General features: G+C 32.3%; 1 protein-coding gene across 3 annotated transcripts in view; it reads right to left on the reverse strand.

Moving 5' to 3' along the window:
* The window catches only part of LOC124362398 (separin), a 51,526-nt gene extending 34,566 nt beyond the window's left edge, over positions 1-16,960 (reverse strand). Inside the window, exons 1-6 of one of the 3 annotated variants that reach the window (XM_046816847.1) lie at positions 16,670-16,960; positions 15,391-15,479; positions 12,765-12,890; positions 11,209-11,314; positions 1,557-1,689; positions 292-434 (exon numbers count right to left, since the gene is read on the reverse strand). In XM_046816847.1, the coding sequence (XP_046672803.1) occupies positions 292-434; positions 1,557-1,689; positions 11,209-11,308 (376 nt within the window). In that variant the 5' untranslated portion in view covers positions 11,309-11,314; positions 12,765-12,890; positions 15,391-15,479; positions 16,670-16,960. Of the gene's footprint in view, positions 1-291; positions 435-1,556; positions 1,690-11,208; positions 11,315-12,764; positions 12,891-14,944; positions 15,103-15,390; positions 15,480-16,669 lie in introns of those variants that run through there. The other 2 variants (XM_046816846.1, XM_046816848.1) reach the window with 2 other exon arrangements.
* Between the last annotated feature and the right edge of the window lie 1,722 nt (positions 16,961-18,682).

An 18,682-nucleotide genomic window follows, 5' to 3' on the forward strand; every position in this document is an offset into this window, starting at 1 on the left:
ATTTTGGTGAAAACATAAATTTGATTGGCTGACTTGCTTTTAAGGTATTACAAATTTTGTTGAGCTTCCATTTTTATTTATATAAACTAAAATATATATTTATAAAATTTCACCTCAAACTTTAAAAATTTAAATCATAAAATGCCCCACTTGAGATATCAAATGAAAGGGAATTTAAAAAGGAACTTTACAGCAAAAAAATAATTTTAATGGGATAATTTGTTTTAGAGATGTTAGGGTGTTTTAAATTAATATAATGGTGGCAAGTAGTTATTTAAGATAAACACATACCTTTGGGCATCTCCCTTAATCGAGACAACAAGCCCCTTTCTTCTTGCTTAGCTAGTTCACTGTCAAACTCAACATATTGTTTCTGCAAGCCATGGGCAAAACGTACACCTTTGTTTTGTTGTGTTTTAGAAGGATTCTTAATTCTGGAAAATTACAATTTATTTTTAGATTAATGAACAACATAAGCTACTACACATCTACACATTAAGATAACAAATTTAACTCACTTAACCTCCTCTGCAAAATCTTGCAAGGAAACTGTTGAGTTCATTACAATATAAATATACACATTAATAAATGTACTATTTATAACTACAATTACATTTTTTATTACATTTTCATTAGTTTGTTGAAAATTATTTACAGTGGGAAATATTTTAAAGTTTTCTTTGTGTGACACAAACGTTTTATTAGCAGCTTAACTATATATTAATAGTTACACATTTATTGCATGATGTAAAAATATGGGAATCAATGTGTTCAAATACAAAACAAGTATTCGCATACCAAAAAAATATTCAGTTCAAAATTTATTCACAACAAAAGATAAAATTAGTATAAATTTATAATAAAATAAAAAAATTTGTATCACAACAAGCATTTTACAATTTTCAAGAGTACTTTAATATGAACAGTAATATTCTAGTCTACAATATATTTAGAAATCCTACAATTAATTAATATTATATGAATGAGCCTATTATGTTTAATTTCATTAATTGTGCCAATAAATTTTATTGTTGAATACTGATAGACAACTGTAATGCTACTGAAAACTATAAATTAGAAAAATAAGATAATGTTCTAATTGACATCGTAGCAAAAGACAACCTTATGGGGAAAAACATTTTAATAACTTGTTATTTCCCATATTGTGATTCCCAAAGATATCTCATAACATTGTTGTATCAGCTAATAATTTATTAAAACAGAGTAAAACAGTCAAATTTTAAAAACATTAACAACCTGAAAAGTAATTATACAAAAATTAAGTTATATTAAAACAGTTTTATAAAATAATAACTATTTCATAACCTCAGATAACAGATTTTTTAACTCTGATTGACAAAAGTTACAGAAATAAAAAAAATTAAGCCTGAAAAATATAAAATTCTTTTAAATTGAATTAAGAATATTGCATTTTATTTTAATTTAGTGTTATATATTTTACAATCAAACTTATATTACTTTCCATACAGCTATTAAATTAAAGTTAAAGGAGAGAAATAGGTTAAGAGAAATGTCTATCAAACTGATATTCTCACTGATCGTCCTTGTAGTCGTATCTAATTACAGTCTGAAGGCGTAAAGTAGCTGCATGGGCCTCCGTTAAGTGGTAAATGCCTTTTAGTTCTTCTTGTTTAAGAAAGTATAAATCTGCTATCCTCTTATTCACGGCTGAAACATTATTTTCACAATCAGCAGAGAAACAAAATATATAGTTTGTTGACAGCAGGCGATTTGAAATAACAATAGAATTACGAATGTCTTAGTACTGCTATTTGCTGTTTTCTGTATGTGTAAAGCACTAAAGTATTACGTTAAAAATGCATTTAAATTAAATAGCCAATAATTTTGAGTAGGCATACTCTAAAATTAAGCTTGACAGTAGAAAAATTATGTGCCAAATCCATCATTTATGCAAATACGGAACATGAACAAATCTATCACATTTGTTGGATGAGAAGATGTATCCATAACATAATTAATGTTGTTAATGCACTTATAAAACCCTCACAATAACAGTTAATCAATTATTGGGTGTTATTGCACTTTCTTTAACAAAGTAGATTACGCTCACATACATCCTATTTATGAAAAGTACAATTAGTTTTGACATTGACAATTGCCAACCAATTTCTGTACTCTTCTGTTTTTCCAAATGCTTGAAGAGATTATTAATTTGTAAAATAGTAAGTAGCAATATTTAACACACAATTGTATTAAAGAAAAGTTAACAGTACTGGATTTTAAAAGAAATGTTATATATGATTTAACAGTAGTTACTGTTAGTGATTGAACTGTCCAAGGCTTTTTATTGTGTAGATTACTTACCGATCCACAAACTTTAGAGAACTGATGATACAAATTATTTTATACTATTTCCATTTTATTTTCATTACATTTCCAAAGGACAACTAATTGAAACAATTACTTAATATTCATGTAAAATTGTTAATTTGCAAAACTTATATTCTACAAAACTCAATTAGGCATTATTTTTGAGTTTTAGTTAATTATATAAATTATGTTCCAGCACATATGAATAAAAATTTAATTTTACTTGCAAATGACATCATCGTTATATTGACAAAAACATTTTCTGTAACTTCAAAATTTCTGTACACACTATGACAAATGGGATGCTGATTTGAAGACAATACTTTAAAATTAAAGAATGCCAATAGCCAATTTTTTTATTATAAGGCTTTGACAACATTGGTCACCATGATTTAACAACTAAACTTGTGTCTTTCTATAACTTTCTTAATCTCAATATTAACAAACAATTTAATTAGAGCCTCATTAAACTTCTGTTAACAAAAATTATAGTACAAAATTTACTGTGCTTAAATGATCTCATGTTTAAGTTATGGAACTGTCTTCTGATGTATTTTACTTACCTTTACCTTTTTGATATTTTTCTTAAATTTTTAGTACATAAATATGTTGGGACAATAATCATAGCAGGGGATTTTAACATAAACATAAAAAAGAATACAACTAAAAGTGAAACTTTTCTAAACCTTCTACGATCATATAATCTGTATTGCCTAAATAAAGAAAACACAAGAAAAAATGCCTGCTTAGATAACATCATAACTAATGAGTTGCCAAATAGAACTAATTGTGAAGTCTTTCAAGCTCATCTATCAGACAATTCTAGTGTTATTGCTACATTTAATAATAAAACCTTGTTAACCAAAGAAAAAGAAGTTATGTATCGTAGTATTAGGAATGTAAAACCATGTGCAATTGCTGTATTTAAAAATCATCTTGAATTATTAGATTGGTTAGAGCTAAGTTCTTTTAGTAATGTAGATGAAGCGTTTAGTTATTTTATAAAAATAGTATCAGATACTTATAATTATTGTTGTAATGTTAGAGAAATTAAGTCTACATCCTTAAAAAGAGAACAAAAAGTCAAATGGTTTACTCCTGAACTTAAAAAATCAAGAGAGATATTGTTGTTGTTGTATGATAGGTTTCAGAAATGCAATAGTGATTTAGAGAAAAATAGGTTTAAGAATGACTATATGGTGGCAAAAAGATCATATAGATTTAAAATAAAGCAGGCAAAAATAGCAGCAAACAATAACTACATTGAAAAGTCTAATAACAAGTGTAAAGCAGCATGGAACATTATTAAAGCTGAAACTTGTCAAAATGGTAAAGGAGGTGAAACAAATAATATTGAATCAAAACAACTTAATGAGTATTTTACCAATGTTGCTTATCTTTTGAATAATAATGTCATAAATGATGAGACCAGAGCTTTAAAATTTTTAAATCAGTACCTTATATCTAGTCATAATAACATATCTTGTAATTTTAGAATAGATGGCGCAACATTACAGAATATGATGTCTTAAAATGTGTAAAAGAGTTGAGTTCTTCTTCTTGTGAAGACATATATGGATTTTCCAATAAGATCTTAAAGGAAGTAATTCTATTTATATTGAAACCCTTAGTATACTTATACAATATTATGCTTCAGCAAGGTATTTTTCCAAGAGTTTTGAAAGTTGTTAAAGTCACCCCTATCTATAAGAAGGGTGACAAGTCTAATCCTGCTAGTTATCGTCCTATATCATTGGTTCCAATTTTTAGCAAGGTATTTGAGTACTGCATTAAGAATCAATTATATTTTTATATGTCAAACAAGGGGTACATTTGTAAAGAACAGTTTGGTTTTATACCTAGCCGTAATACAATTCAAGCTGTGGAGTCAGTGGTTTCGAATGTTTTAGATGGCTTTGAAAATAAAATGATTTGTTCAGCTACCTTGATAGATTTATCTAAAGCTTTTGATTGTATTCCACATAAATTACTCTTAAAAAAACTAGAAGGTTACGGTGTAAAAGGTGAGGAATTGAAGCTCTTTTCATCATATCTCAATGGTAGAAAACAAATGGTAGTACAAGGTAGAGACAAATCGGATCTTAAAAATGTTACAATAGGGGTACAAGGTTCAGTGTTAGGGCTTCAGTGTTAGGGCCTTTTCTGTTTGTAGTGGCTGTGAATGACTTTGCACACAATATACCATGTTTTTCTGTACTATATGCTGATGACACCACCCTAGTGAGTAGCAATGAAAAAATAGACCAGTTATTGATAAATCGTAGGAGGCTGCTAGATGATGCAAATGAATGGTTCAGATCTAATTCTCTAGTTGTAAACCGTGATAAAACAGAGAATATATGTTTCTCTCTTGATAATAATAATTATGATGATTTAAATTTTAACCCTGTAAAACTTTTAGGAATATATTTGGATAGTAAGCTAAGCTGGGATGTACATGTGCAAATGATGTGTAAAAAATTGGCAAGAGTCATCTACTTACTTAGAAAATTAAGATTCTGTGTTAGCATGGATATGCTCATGACAGCCTATTATGCCTTCTTTAATTCACTTTTAATGTATGGAATTTTGTTATGGGGAAATAGTAGCGCTGCTCAAAAAGCTTTTATATGGCAAAAAAAGGCGCTAAGAGTTATTAAAGGTTTACCTGACAGAACTTCTTGCAAGCCCCTTTTCAAAGAATTGCAAATTATGACTCTGCCAGAAATCAGAAATTCTTTATTCATAATCATCAAGATTAGAATACATGTCAAGTTTAAAGACAAAAAATATCTTCTTCCTCATGAGTTGGGTCTTCATGCATTGTCCCTCCCAATTGAAGAACTCTTCCATGCTGTAGAAGGGTCTTTCCTGGAGCCAGGTCCGGAGTTCCTTCTTCAGGTTCTGTGGGCTGTTGGTCTTCAAGTCTTCAGGCAGTGTGTTATATATCTTGATTCCAGCATAAGATGGTTTTTTTGCATAGGTGGCTGTTCTGTGTGCCGGAGGTGGAAGTTGCCTGCATGTCTTGTGTTGTGTCCATGCAGATCTCTATGCCTTGTTAGGTCTCTAGTAACACAAAAGAGAACAGTTTCCAATATGTAAATGTAAATAACTGTAAGAATCTTCAAATCCTTGAATGTATTTCTACAACTTTCTCTTGGGCCTTGACCAGTCATTATTCTGAGAGCCCTCTTTTGCAATTTCAGTAGGCGCTTGCAGGTTGGCATTTGAAGTTCCCCCCAAACAAACTATTCCATATTGTAAGTGGCTTTGGAAAAGGGCATGGTATTCTATTTTTGAAGCTTCTGGAGAACTGACTGCTGAGGTTCTTTTTATGGCATATATGGCAGAGCTTAGTTTTTTGCACAGATTGTCTACATGATTTTTCCATGATAAATCACTATCAAGTGTTACACCTAGGTGTTTCAGCATGTTTACATTCTGAAGATCAGGGAGTGCTGTTGAGTCCTTTCTATTTCTTCCAAAATACATCTGTTTAGTTTTATTTTGATTAAAAACAAGGTCATTACTCATGCAGTATTGTTGTGCCATGTTGACAGATATGTATTTGTCAATTTCCAAATGTTCGTTATTATTACTGGCTAATAAGAGCACAGTGTCATCAGCATACATAATTGTTTCACTGTATGGTGTCATGTACTTTGGTAGGCCATTTGTAAATAAAATAAATAGTTACTGGCCCTAAGACTGATCCTTGTGGTACGCCTTTTCTTGTTGGTATTGGATCTGATCGCACAGTACTTGTTTGCCCATGTTCATTTTTCTTCACCTCTACTACTTGGGTCCGTCCTTTCAGGTAAGCTTTCGAACCATTTTAGGGCTGTTTTTATAATGCCTAGGCTTTTTAATTTAGCCAAAATGAGATCGTGACCAAGGCAATCAAATGCCTTTACTCCAGGTCTAAGTATACGCTGGAGATGGTGTTGCCGGACTCTATGTTCTCTACTATGAACTCTACCAGATCAGCAATTGCAGTTGTTGTTGACTTCCCTTTTGTAAAGCCATGTTGCTTGTCTGTCAAGAGGCCATTTTGTTGAAGGTGTGTGAGTAGTCTGGCAAGAACTATTTTCTCAATAATTTTTGAAGTAGTAGGTAGGAGAGAGATGGGTCTATAGTTGGCTGGTTCATCTTTCTTTCCTTGTTTGTGTTTGGGATATATTTTAGCAATTTTAAGTCTGGAGGGAAAGATGCCTTGGTTAAGGGACCTGTTACAGATAGCTAAATTGGAGTCAGAAGAGTTCTTCCACAGATTTTGATGATTTTTTGAAGATATGTCATCAATACCTGCTGATGATTTTGGTTTAATGGAATTTATAATTGTCTGTATCTCTTCAGCTGTTGCAGGGATGAAGGATAGATAGAGGGGTTGCAATTTCAGTGAGGTTCTCCTGCGAGTAGTTATGCCTCACTTGGTTCCTAAGTGTCTCTTCAGCAATTTTTGAAAAAAAGGAGTTAATATTATTTGCAATTTTTGTAGCATCTGTCACTTCCTGTTCACCAATTTTTAAGCATGTCATAGTTACTTCTGAAGTTTCATGTGTTGCTTTCCGTTCACTGTTTATGACATCCCATATTGCTTTGCTCTTGTTACTAGCCTGTGCAATGTGTTCAGTGCTTGCTTCACTTCTAAGTTGTTTAAGCTTCAAGTCATAGGTTTCTTTTTCCTAGCAGCTTCAGCTTTGTCTTCCTGGTTTCCTGTCAATCTATAATTTTCTTGAGCTTTAAGAAATTCATCTTTCAGGACCTTTGTTTCTTCATTGTAGACCATCTTTATATGTGACCGTCGCTGGGTAATCTGCGACATTTCTGTATGGGCATGTACAGTCCAAAGCTCTTACAATGGTATTACTGAAGTTATTATATGCTTCGTCAACATTGTCAGTGTTTAAGACATTTTCCCAGTTTTCTGCAGCTACGAGATTTTTTAATTCAGAAAGATTTCTTTTATTCAGATGTCTGCGTTTTGTGAACGATTTGACTGAACACCTTTCAGGTAGCTCTATGGTACAAAATTGTCCTGTGTGGTCTGATATGTCCAGTATGTGAAACATCTACAGTCACTTTGTTGGTCTCCAGGTTTGTACAGATAGCGTCTATTGAAGTCACAGAGTTGGCTGTTATGCGTGTTGGTGGGAGAGTCATTCTTGTTATGTTGTATGATGCTAGGAGTTCCGTTATCTCTTTTTGTTCTCTTGAGTCTTTCAGGGAGTCAATATTAAAGTCTCCAGCAATAATGATGTTACACTGACAGGCGTCCATTTTGTCCAATACCTCTGTCAAGCTATGATGAAAAGTGTCTAAAGATCCATTTGGCGGTCTGTAAACACCTAGGACACATAAATGTGTTTTCCTAATGAGTTTTATTTTTATTGCAGATATTTCACACTCCATTTCTCGCTGTAATTTTCAAACATCCAGGTTATGAGTTTCTTTGGTAAACCCAGAGTGTTTGTATATGGCTACACCTCCTTTAATGTGTTTTTCCCTACTGTAGGCAGTCACAAGTGTGTAGTTCCATTAGCTTAGCATTTAAAATTGTGTCCTGTTTAAGGCCATGTTCAGTTAGTACAACTACATCTGGACTGTTGGAGTGTAGTAGGTGATTTAGCATGTCAATTTTGTTCCCCATTCTATCTATATTTTGATGAAAAATGTTTATTCTCATAGATGTGGACTTTTGTATTTTTCCTGGACTTAGTGTTTTCTTTTTGGCCTAAAAAAGAATTGGGCTGGTGTACTTTCTGCCTGCACAAGGATCTGCATTCCAGGTTCCTGGGAGATAGTGTGGGTATGGGTGGGTAAGACTTAGATGTTCCCTGGACTGCTTGAAGTATTTTCCTGTTCCAACGTTCCCAAAAAAACTGGTGAAAGCTGGGGCAGTGTCTCAGGAGGTGGGGAAATTTAGTAAGGCAATGTTTTCTAGTGTGATTTTGATTTTTATTTATAATTTGAAGGTAAAATTCAATATTTTTTGTAAAAAACTCATCCACACTTTGATTTTTAGGCTTCAGTTTTGATACATCGGGGGTATTTTTGAAAGTTGTATTTTTTGTTTGTCTGACTTACACAACATTGATGAGCCAATAGAGAAAGTATGTTCTTTCTTTTTTCAACCTTTCTTGATTCTTTGAGACTTGGAGGGAAATACTGAATATGTTCTTTTTCACACCCCGCCTAGAAGAAATATTTTTTGCATTGGATGGAAACTTTGTATTTTTCTTTACTCAGGTCATGATTCAATTTTTTTTATAGTAGTATAACTGGCTATCCTAGTCAAAGTCCGCGCCGTTTATTCTGTATTGCCCGCCGAAGTCTGATGAGAACTTCACAATACCTTTCTGCATTTATGGTTTCGCCACGAGGAAGATAGTCAAGTATGTATATATATTCATGTTTATTAAAATGTAAAGAAAATTTAGAAACATATCAGCTCAGACAAAATATACATAATTATAATACAAGGAACAAAGGCAAGCTACGAGGGGTATCCAAAAAGTAAGTTTCCATTAATTATGAAAAAGTTAAAAAGACTCAAAAAATAACTGAAACACATTTATTCAACTTTTTACATCATACCTTATTTTTGTACATAGTTACCATCCCTTTCTAAGCACTCTTGGTATCTAGGAAGTAGTTTTTTTATTCCAGCATCACAAAATTCACCCGCCAAATTTTTAAGCCAAGTATCCACCTCATTTTGAAGGTCATCGCTGTTGGCAAATCGCCGACCGCCAAGGTGTCTTTTCAGCTCCGGAAACAGATGAAAATCGCTAGGCGCAAGATCTGGTGAGTATGGAGAATGACCAAAAACATCCCACTTAAATTTCCTCAAAAGTTCCATTGTTGCACGAGCAGCGTGTGGTCGGGCGTTATCTTGAATAAGCAGAACCGTGTGCGACAAAAGTCCGCGCCGTTTATTCTGTATTGCCCGCCGAAGTCTGGTGAGAACTTCACAATACCTTTCTGCATTTATGGTTTCGCCACGAGGAAGATAGTCAATCAATAACACTCCACGGCAGTCCCAAAAAACTGTAGCCATTACCTTTCCTGCCAACTCAAAAACTTTGGCTTTTTGAGGAGCTGCCTCTCCTTTTTTTTGCCACACCATACTCTGGCGTTTGGTCTCTGGAGTTGAGTGGTGAATCCATGTTTCATCACCAGTGACTATTCTACTGAAAAGGTTTTCATCTTCATCGTCAAACAATCGCAAGAAAGACTGGGCAGCAGCCATTCGTTGTTGTTTATGGGCATTGCTCAATAAGCGAGGCACCCATCTTGCACACTTTTGCAAGCTGAAGATCTGTCATGATATTGTGCACAGATGACCGGCTAACTTCAACACTTGACGGCAGTTTATCCATAATTTCATCGAGAGTCACTCGCTTATCATTGTCAATAACTGCTCGTACAGCATTAATGACGTCAGGTTGCCGAGAATTGGCTGGTCGGCCATTACGCTCATCGTCATGAACATTTCCTCTTCCTTCCAAAAACATTGCACGCCAACGACGGACCATCTGAACGGACATAACATGTTCACCATACACTTGACACAACTGACGATGAATTTCAACGGCAGTTTCGTTTTTGGCGGTCAAGAAACGAATAACACTACGGACTTCGCAACTGGCGGCAGAACGCAGTGGAGTCTCCATGATGTTTGGGCAGCAACTGACTGAGAAGCGTGACAATGGGCCAGTGACCGGCGCACCTGTTGCCAACCGAACCGCGCTACATATCCCCACCCACAGCTGCACGCTGTGTTACGTACGCGTCTTTTTACAGAACAGGGAAACTTACTTTTTGGATACCCCTCGTAGAAATGGTAAATTTTAGGCTGGAAAAAACTAAGAAAAGTGATTTATGCATGGAAATTAAACTTTTCAAAAACTTGCCTGATAACGCCTGGAGAGTTAGTATTGTCAAGTTTAAAACTTCTATTAGTAGTTGGTTGAAGGACAAAGGCTTTTATTCAATTGACGAGTATTTGTCCTGTGACACTAGTGAAATAAAATTTTAGTCTACTTTTTCTATCTTTCTTGTTTCTTTTAAAGTTTATTTATTATTTCTCATTGGACAAAGCCTTTTGATGAGCATTTGTCCTGTTTCAATTTTGACGCCACCGTTACAAATTTGTTGAGTTGTTATTTGTTTTATTCTCTGTTATTACTTCTTATATATTCTATTTATTGTTGTTATGTTATGAACTTATTTATTGTAGTTGTACATTAGTTTTTAATTATTTATTTATTTTATTATAGGCTTATTGAACAATTTTGTATACAAGAAATTAAGGAATTTGGTATTGGCTAGTTATATGAATATTCTGACGATGTCAATTGCATTTATATATGTTTAAAGACAAATAAAGAATCTTGAATCTTGTATAATAAATTAATTTATAACAAAATCAATTATTCTGATTCAATTAGCTGATTTAAGTACACTGCAATCTAACAGATTCTCAAAAATAAGAGAACCTTTACACACTATTAAAAAGTTTAACATTTACAGAAGATCATGAATATATCTAATACAGTAACTTTGGCTAAATTTCAGATAAACATAAATTCTAGAAGCTCACAAAGGTGATCTAAAAAAATAATGATAAACATATAGTGCGTTCTTCCATAATATCAATTCCAAGAGGAATTATTTAAGTAAATATTATATAATCTAAAATTCTATTTTGTCTCTACTAAAATACTAAAAGTAAAACTACTCAACATGGATAGGATTGATATAAAAAAATATGTAATATAGAGTGGATAATACAAATTATTGTATATAAATTAATTTTTATTTTATTTGTATAAAATTATTGTTAATACTTACCATGGTAGGTGGGACCAACAACTGCCATTGGATGTATGGCTAAATGCTTTTTAAGATCCTTAATAAGATCATCGGCACAGGAATAATCTTTCTCGTCCATAATACTCTGAAACAGCCAAACAAATTAAATTAATAACTTAAGACAAATTGAATAACTCCACATAAGTAAAAATGTAGACATTTGTCAAATGATCATAGTGATGATTAATGATCTGTCTTTTAAATTCCCACATCATCTTATTCCCTACGCCGACAACACGTCTTTGCTCATTGAAGGTAACTCACTTGAACATATCACAAATGAAAGTGTTTTAGCAATCTAAAAAGCAGCTTCCTGGTTCTCATCAAACTTTTTAAAACTTAATTATTATAAAACTGAAAATATAATATTTACTTTAAAAAAAAAAAAATTTAAAAGAAAAATCTGCCTTTTGGATTTTCATTTGGATAATAAACTTAGTTGGCAATCATATACAAATCAGGTTGTCACCAGACTACGTAGGGTTTACTTTCTTTTATCTAAATTTAAGCTTAGTATTAGATTAGATTCTCTGTTAATGGCATATTTTCCTTTTTCTATTCTCACCTAACCTACAGTATTATAATTTGAGGTAATAGCAGTGGTGAGCATGAAGTTTTCCTTTGTCAGAAAAGAATTGTAAGGTTGATAGCTGGTATACAAAATTTGAGAACTGTAAAGTTTTTTCATTAAGTAAAAAATTATAATACTTCCTAGTCTATTTATTTTTTACAATGTTGTGTTTATCACATCTTTTTTGATGTGTCTGGAGAAGATAGCCTTGCTATCGAAAGACCTCACAAAATAAAAAGTTATAAATATTGGTTCTTGTGGTTTTTAATGTAGAGATCGAATTAAGAATAACCAATACAAGATCCATCTTCAACATTGGCTTTATGCTATTATCATAAGAATTTCTTCAGTTGATCTTAGCTGCCATGATTAAATGACCTGTGATAGAGCAGATAACTTGATAAAGTCAGAAATTAAGAAGTTTTAAAGATTTTTTGTCAATGAACCTTCTTTGCATGTTTTCGTTTAAGACAGCTTTTAAGTTTCAGTTTTATGTTTAATATTAAACAGGCATATTGAGAAGAGGGTCCCAATACTCTTGAAAATGGACTGACAGGAATGTTTCTGACATTTCCCATTGTTAAATTAAATGCTAATACCTGAAAAAAAATTTCAAGAACTGGTATACGATTTCTTTTTTAGCTGACAAAACTGAAAGAGAAGAACACATACAACTACATATATATATATATATATATATATATATATATATATATATATATATATATGGGTGGAACTCATTCTATATATATATATATATATATATATATAAGAATGGGTGGAATTTGGGTCTTGTTAAGTGGATTGCTCGTATTGTATATATATATATATATATTGTATGTGAAAAGCGAGCAATCCACTTAACAAGACCCAAATTCCACCCATTCTTCAAAACAGCAAGCTATGTATTCAGTTAAAGTCATCATGGGATCTATAATACAGGAAACAGTACAAAGTAACTTACTTCCTGAATATACCTAGTGTTGCCAAAAGTTGATCAGGATGGACTTCAGGTCACTTTCAACCTTTTGAGCATGATTGGCTTCCACTTTCAACCCTCTTCTCAGGCCAGAATAGATTTCATAGATATCTACAAGACCAGATAGCACAAATTTCATATAAGCAGAACACTTCCTGTTATATATACTCAAAATATAATTTATGACATAAATTTACTTCTTCAATGAGACAAGCTCATCCTCAAATGATATGTGAATATCTTGAATCTCTGTATGGTACTATTGTCTATACATTCTTTAGCAAACATTTACTATTTATTACTAGACAAATGCCCGAATGTCCTGGAATACAATGATTATTTCTTTTCTATATTTACACTTCTTGTAACTCCTTACGTAAATACAATGGATTTATCATTCTATTGAATAATACAGTAAGGTCTTTCGAATTTGGGAGCCGGACCAGATTTACAAAAAAAAACTCCTTAGATTACAAACTAAGTGGAGTATTACATTAAAGTAAGAAGTAAAGTTTGAAAGACATTGTGATAAATCTGTATAGATAATGGATAGTAGTGTCAATTTCCTGCCAAACATGCCCAATTAACATAAACTTTTATTTTTTTATTAATCCAGTTAAAAAAGGTAGGAAGTTCCCTCAGTTGTGTTTCAGTAAGAGTATAACAGTTAAGGTGGTGCAATCAATTTAGAGTTTGGAAAATACTTCTATGTTAAATTCATAGCTCTTTCAAATAACTTCTCTGAATAAAAAAAAGTACAACACTTTTATTATCACTCCATGTGAAATTACAGTGATTTTAAAGTATGAAATGTTTTAATTAAGCTCAAATACAAATGGTTGAAGATAAATGTGTGAAATTGTTATGTTATATACATGAGTTAGCTTCAAGGATTGTTTGTTATTAATTTCCAAATATGAACTTCCCAGAATATCATGTACATGATATAATAATTTTATTTTTATCTTTTGCCATTTTTATTTAGGTCTGATTAAAATATCCCAAACTTTATAACTAGAAATGTATAAAATTTCATCAGGGATCAAAAAGAGTTTCTAAATTGTCTGTATTCAGTGAAGTTAAACAGCTATGAATCTGACACAAACAAATATTTTCCAAATCCAAAGTTGATTGGATCACCTTAGGAGAGTGTGTTGTATTTAGGTGTTTTACTATTCAATACTAATTTATTTTCGTACATAAGGTAATTAAATTTTTTAACCTGTGTAACTATCAGCCATTTAGTCTACATTTATCAAAAGCTGTTATGAGAATATATCATAATTCAATTTTAATCATCAAACAACTGGGCAATATCACTATCACATTGATGTTTGCTTTGAGATCTTCAAAAACTATTTAATCATAAGGCTGATATGTTTTATTTTTATTGGGTAGACTTTAATAAGCGGCCTACACTCGTTATTCGGTTGTTTTTATCAAACGGTTCAATGTTTTTATCCGAAGGAATAATTTGATATTAGCCTACAATTTATTTAACTTAGCATCTGATTTCAACTTATTAGTTATAGTAATGTTAATGTAAACAATAAACAGCAAGAAGTAATTAATATTTTGAGACTTTTAAAATGGTGATGAATATGAGGAAAATATATAAGATGTTTCTCACAAGTGACAAGATTAAGTGGCTTCAACATGTGGGTTTGGCTCGGTAAACCATAGGGAGAATTCTTTTCTCCATTTCAAAAAAGCGGTTACTCATCGATATCAAGCTGGATAAGTTATAAATATTGTAAGGTTTCTTTGATATCTGAAGTCTAAGCATAGTTGGTTTTAAAATTGTAATGTACGAGATTCTTGTTGTAGTAATTTATTATAACTCTTATTATTTACGATTTAAATATCGAGTTTGCATAATATATTGAACCATTCGAGAAAAACAACCAAATAACTAGTGTAGGCCATTTATTAGTCTCCCCGTTGTTGTTTCTTCTTTGCCCTTGTTTGCCATTATGCACCTTATTTCCACTGAAGCATGCACTGATGCCGGGGGCATTTCGGATCGGTACTATTCCGACGTAACTTCAGGTATTATTTAGGCTTTCATCCCTTTTATATCTACTCTACTACTCTCCTATATCTTGTTTTTAACTTTAAATTGAAATTTTGACAAATAGTATAAAGTAGCTAAAGTAAACAATTACCAATTTCCATCCCTTCTTAAAAGGCAGCTAATCCCAGGAGGCAGTTAATAGAAACAAATATTTTTACTTTTACAAAATGTAGAAGTTTAACTCTTAACAGCTGTAGTGAAATTACTTTGAGTTTGAAAAAATATATAATTAATATGCATCCAAACACTTGTTAGTTTTTTTGTAAAGTTTATAGTTTAGATTTTTCTTAAATAAGCTATAAAAATTTCTTTACATTTACATAAAAAGCATTTGGATGTGTATTACTTATATTTTTAATATGAGACATCTTCCATAATTCTTCAACCAAAACTAAGATCTTAAATAACAAGAGTAGGCGGTTTGTTAAAGTCTCCCCCAGGTTTTCTCGTCCTGTGTAGCAATAATTAAACGTTTTCAAGAAGTTGTTGAAGCATCTTCTCTAGAAAACTGTACTTCTCTTCTGCACAAATACTAACAGAGACGATCTGCAAACAGGTCGGCTGATATGCCACTTATTAAACTTCGCTTCACTGTCCTCCACAAGCTTTTGACTGTCTGTTATTATCTATAAAAGAAAATATTATTTATATTCATATAATATTATTTATTATATGAAAAAGTGGTTATAGTTGATACAAGTTGTTCAAAAATCAGTGTCAGTTAGTTATTATATAGAATGTTATAATTAACTAATATTGTTTGTCAATATCAATATAAAAAACCGGGTCCGCTTATTGTATTGACCTATCCCCTAAAATTTCAAACATATTATCAGTTATTGTGCATTTATGGATTGCAACCATCTAAACATTCTTTCTGGAAATGAAACATAGCCTACTGTTTTAAAACATTTATAAAATTGGTTTTAGATTGTTGTTGCTAATGTAGCTAATTTAAAAATTATCCTGAAGATTAGGCCTTCAGATTTATAGTTCAGATATACCCTAATATGAAATATTTGATTATACAAAACAATATAAGGGTAGGGTACGATAAGCGGACCCGGTTTTTTATATCGAAGAATGTAATCATCGATACCTAATATTCGCATCTCAAATCCTACACTATCAATCGATATAAAAGTATATATAGTCCTCAATAACAATCATATGTTTTAAAATAAAATATGAATTTAATATTTACAGTGATCAAACAAATTATTATAACCGAAATTAGGAAAACTGAAGACGACCATATTTGCTCCTCTCACAGTTACAGTTGTTTCTTTCCCACAAATTTCACATAATGGGTTTTTCGGTACGAGTCCAACATGTTGAAGTCACAAAAAAACATGTCTATCATCTTTCAAAGCAATGTCATTTAGTTTGCTAAAATATTATCATATATTATACATTACGAGTATTATTTGAAAGTGTTTACAGCTGTTGATGTAGATTATTTAAGTTAATGGTTCAAAATAATTAATCAGTATCGATTGATTATATCATATCAATGGTTATGATTAAGTAATATCGTTTGCCAATTTCGATATAAAAAACCGGGTCCTCTTATCGTACCCTACCCCAATAGATCTGCTTATCATATTCTGTCCCTTAATTATCTAAAATTAACAGACTAACAACCTACTTCCATTAGACAGCCTATACTAGGCTAGTCTATATTGCATTGCTAATGGGTAGACTAGACGTAGATATAGCATGTTAGATGTTTGTAACAAACAGTTAATAAAACTTAGTCAGTATTAATAATTGGTTAGTATTATTATACTATCAGAAACCAAGAAAGATTACTTACATATCCACTGCAATGCAAAAATAGCTAAACAATAACACAAAAGGTAGCTCTTCTGAGATTTTCAGAAGATTGTAGAATACAGGAAAATACAACCCTAACCCTTTTATATTTTCAGTTAAGGTATATAGAAAAGAAAATTGTAAGAAGCAAAGCAATCACGTATATACAATAATCTTATACGTTGAAAAAATGTAAGTCACCAAGTAATTAACAGCCTACACAAAACGAAAAATACAATTCCATTCCAAATGAAAATGAAACTGTCAAACTAAATCACTCCAAGACTCAGACTTGAATCAGCTGTCTAGACGTAGTTACCCGCCAAAAGAGTAATAACAAAATTACCAATGCCGCCAACCATGTTGATTAAATAAAATAACTCCCTTTCTTCATTTCAATGTGGTGACTTGCAGTATAGTATTGTATTTAGTACGATGAAAGAAGTGCAACACGACCTAAGAGGCATATTGTACTCCTCCACTCTGACTGGGGGGAAATCACGTTATTATAATTCTGTAAGCCCTACCCATTCCTCAAGAAATCTAAGCACTTGGATGGTGCCACGACTGGATAGATCTTTTGCTTTCTTTAACTTCTATTTGGGAAGACTAATATATTCCAGCGTCTCGTTAAAATTTATTTCTTCACTGTTGCATGATTATATTGTTATTCACTTCCATTATTGTTAGTGTATTCAAATAAATATTATCGTTAATTACTTATTGTTTACTATCTTTAATTGTTGTTACTGGATTTTATTACAGTTATTTTTAATAAAATGTACGTTGTTATCTTAGTTTATTATTACTGATACTTTCTATTTAAAAAAAATTGTATATGTTTAGTTGTTGATGCTTAAGTGTTAGATTGTTATTTTTAAGCTTAAATATGACTATTATTGTCATGTTAGTGACAGTTTTGTATTACATAGCTTAATAATTTTATTACTGCTTTTTGGAGTAGGTCTAATTTTGCAATGCTACCTAATTAAATTGCCTAGCCAACTTAAGTTTTTGTATGATTGTGTATATTACATAACATGTGATGACCGTTGAAATAAATAAACTTGATGCCAGCTAAGAATTTTGCCTCTTCATCTTAACAATATAAGCATTATACTAACAGATGAATCGTCCACATCCAAATACGCTTTTCAGGTACAATCTTCTCTCAAACACAGTTGTCTGAAATGCCCATTAAAAATCTCTGTTAGTTGTCATCTCTTACTTGTGAGATCGTAATTGTTTGATACAGTTTGAAACAAAAAAATCTTGGCGATAGTATGTTATATCACTCGCCGCGGATGAGCTTAAGCATTTGTTGCATATGTTCAATAGATATATACTGAAAATCAATCTGTACTTAATTAAAATGTTTCAATTCTTTATTTCCTTCCAGAACAATGGTAATTTTGGTTGATGAGCAGTCTTCAGCTACTCTTAAAGGGAGGAACTGGAGGGTGTTCATTGGTGTAGAGCAGGTCCAGCTGAGGACGGGGGGTAGGGGGGCTGATCATGGGGGTCAAGGTCCTTCAGGTCAACCTGCAGCACAATACAGCTGCTTCAGCTGTATTCTGTAGACGCTTCCTGTCGGAAGATTTTCATGTGGCCCTGATACAGGAACCTTAGATCTGCAAGGGAAAAATATCAGGGCTTTCTATGATAGGGGTAAGAATTGTAAGTGTCCAGGTTGATAATGTCAGAGCTTGTATTGTTGTAAGCAACAAGGTGGACAGTATTCCTGTTCTGGAATTTTGTTGCAGGGATATCGCCAGTCAGGCTGATGGTTGCTGGGACTGAACGAACCCTGCTGATTGCATCATCTTACCTCCCGTATGATGATGTGGACTCTACGCCCTCCAGATAGTTGGCTGCCCTGGTGGATCATGTTGGGAGGAGCGGATCAGAACTGGTGGTTGGATGCGACGCCAACACTAACAACAGAGGTAAGTCGCTTCTGGAATACATAATTTCCCGTAGTCTAGTGATTGCAAACGTGGAAAATGTACCCACG

Source organism: Homalodisca vitripennis, chromosome 5 (assembly GCF_021130785.1).
Source record: "Homalodisca vitripennis isolate AUS2020 chromosome 5, UT_GWSS_2.1, whole genome shotgun sequence".
NCBI lineage: Eukaryota > Metazoa > Arthropoda > Insecta > Hemiptera > Cicadellidae > Homalodisca > Homalodisca vitripennis.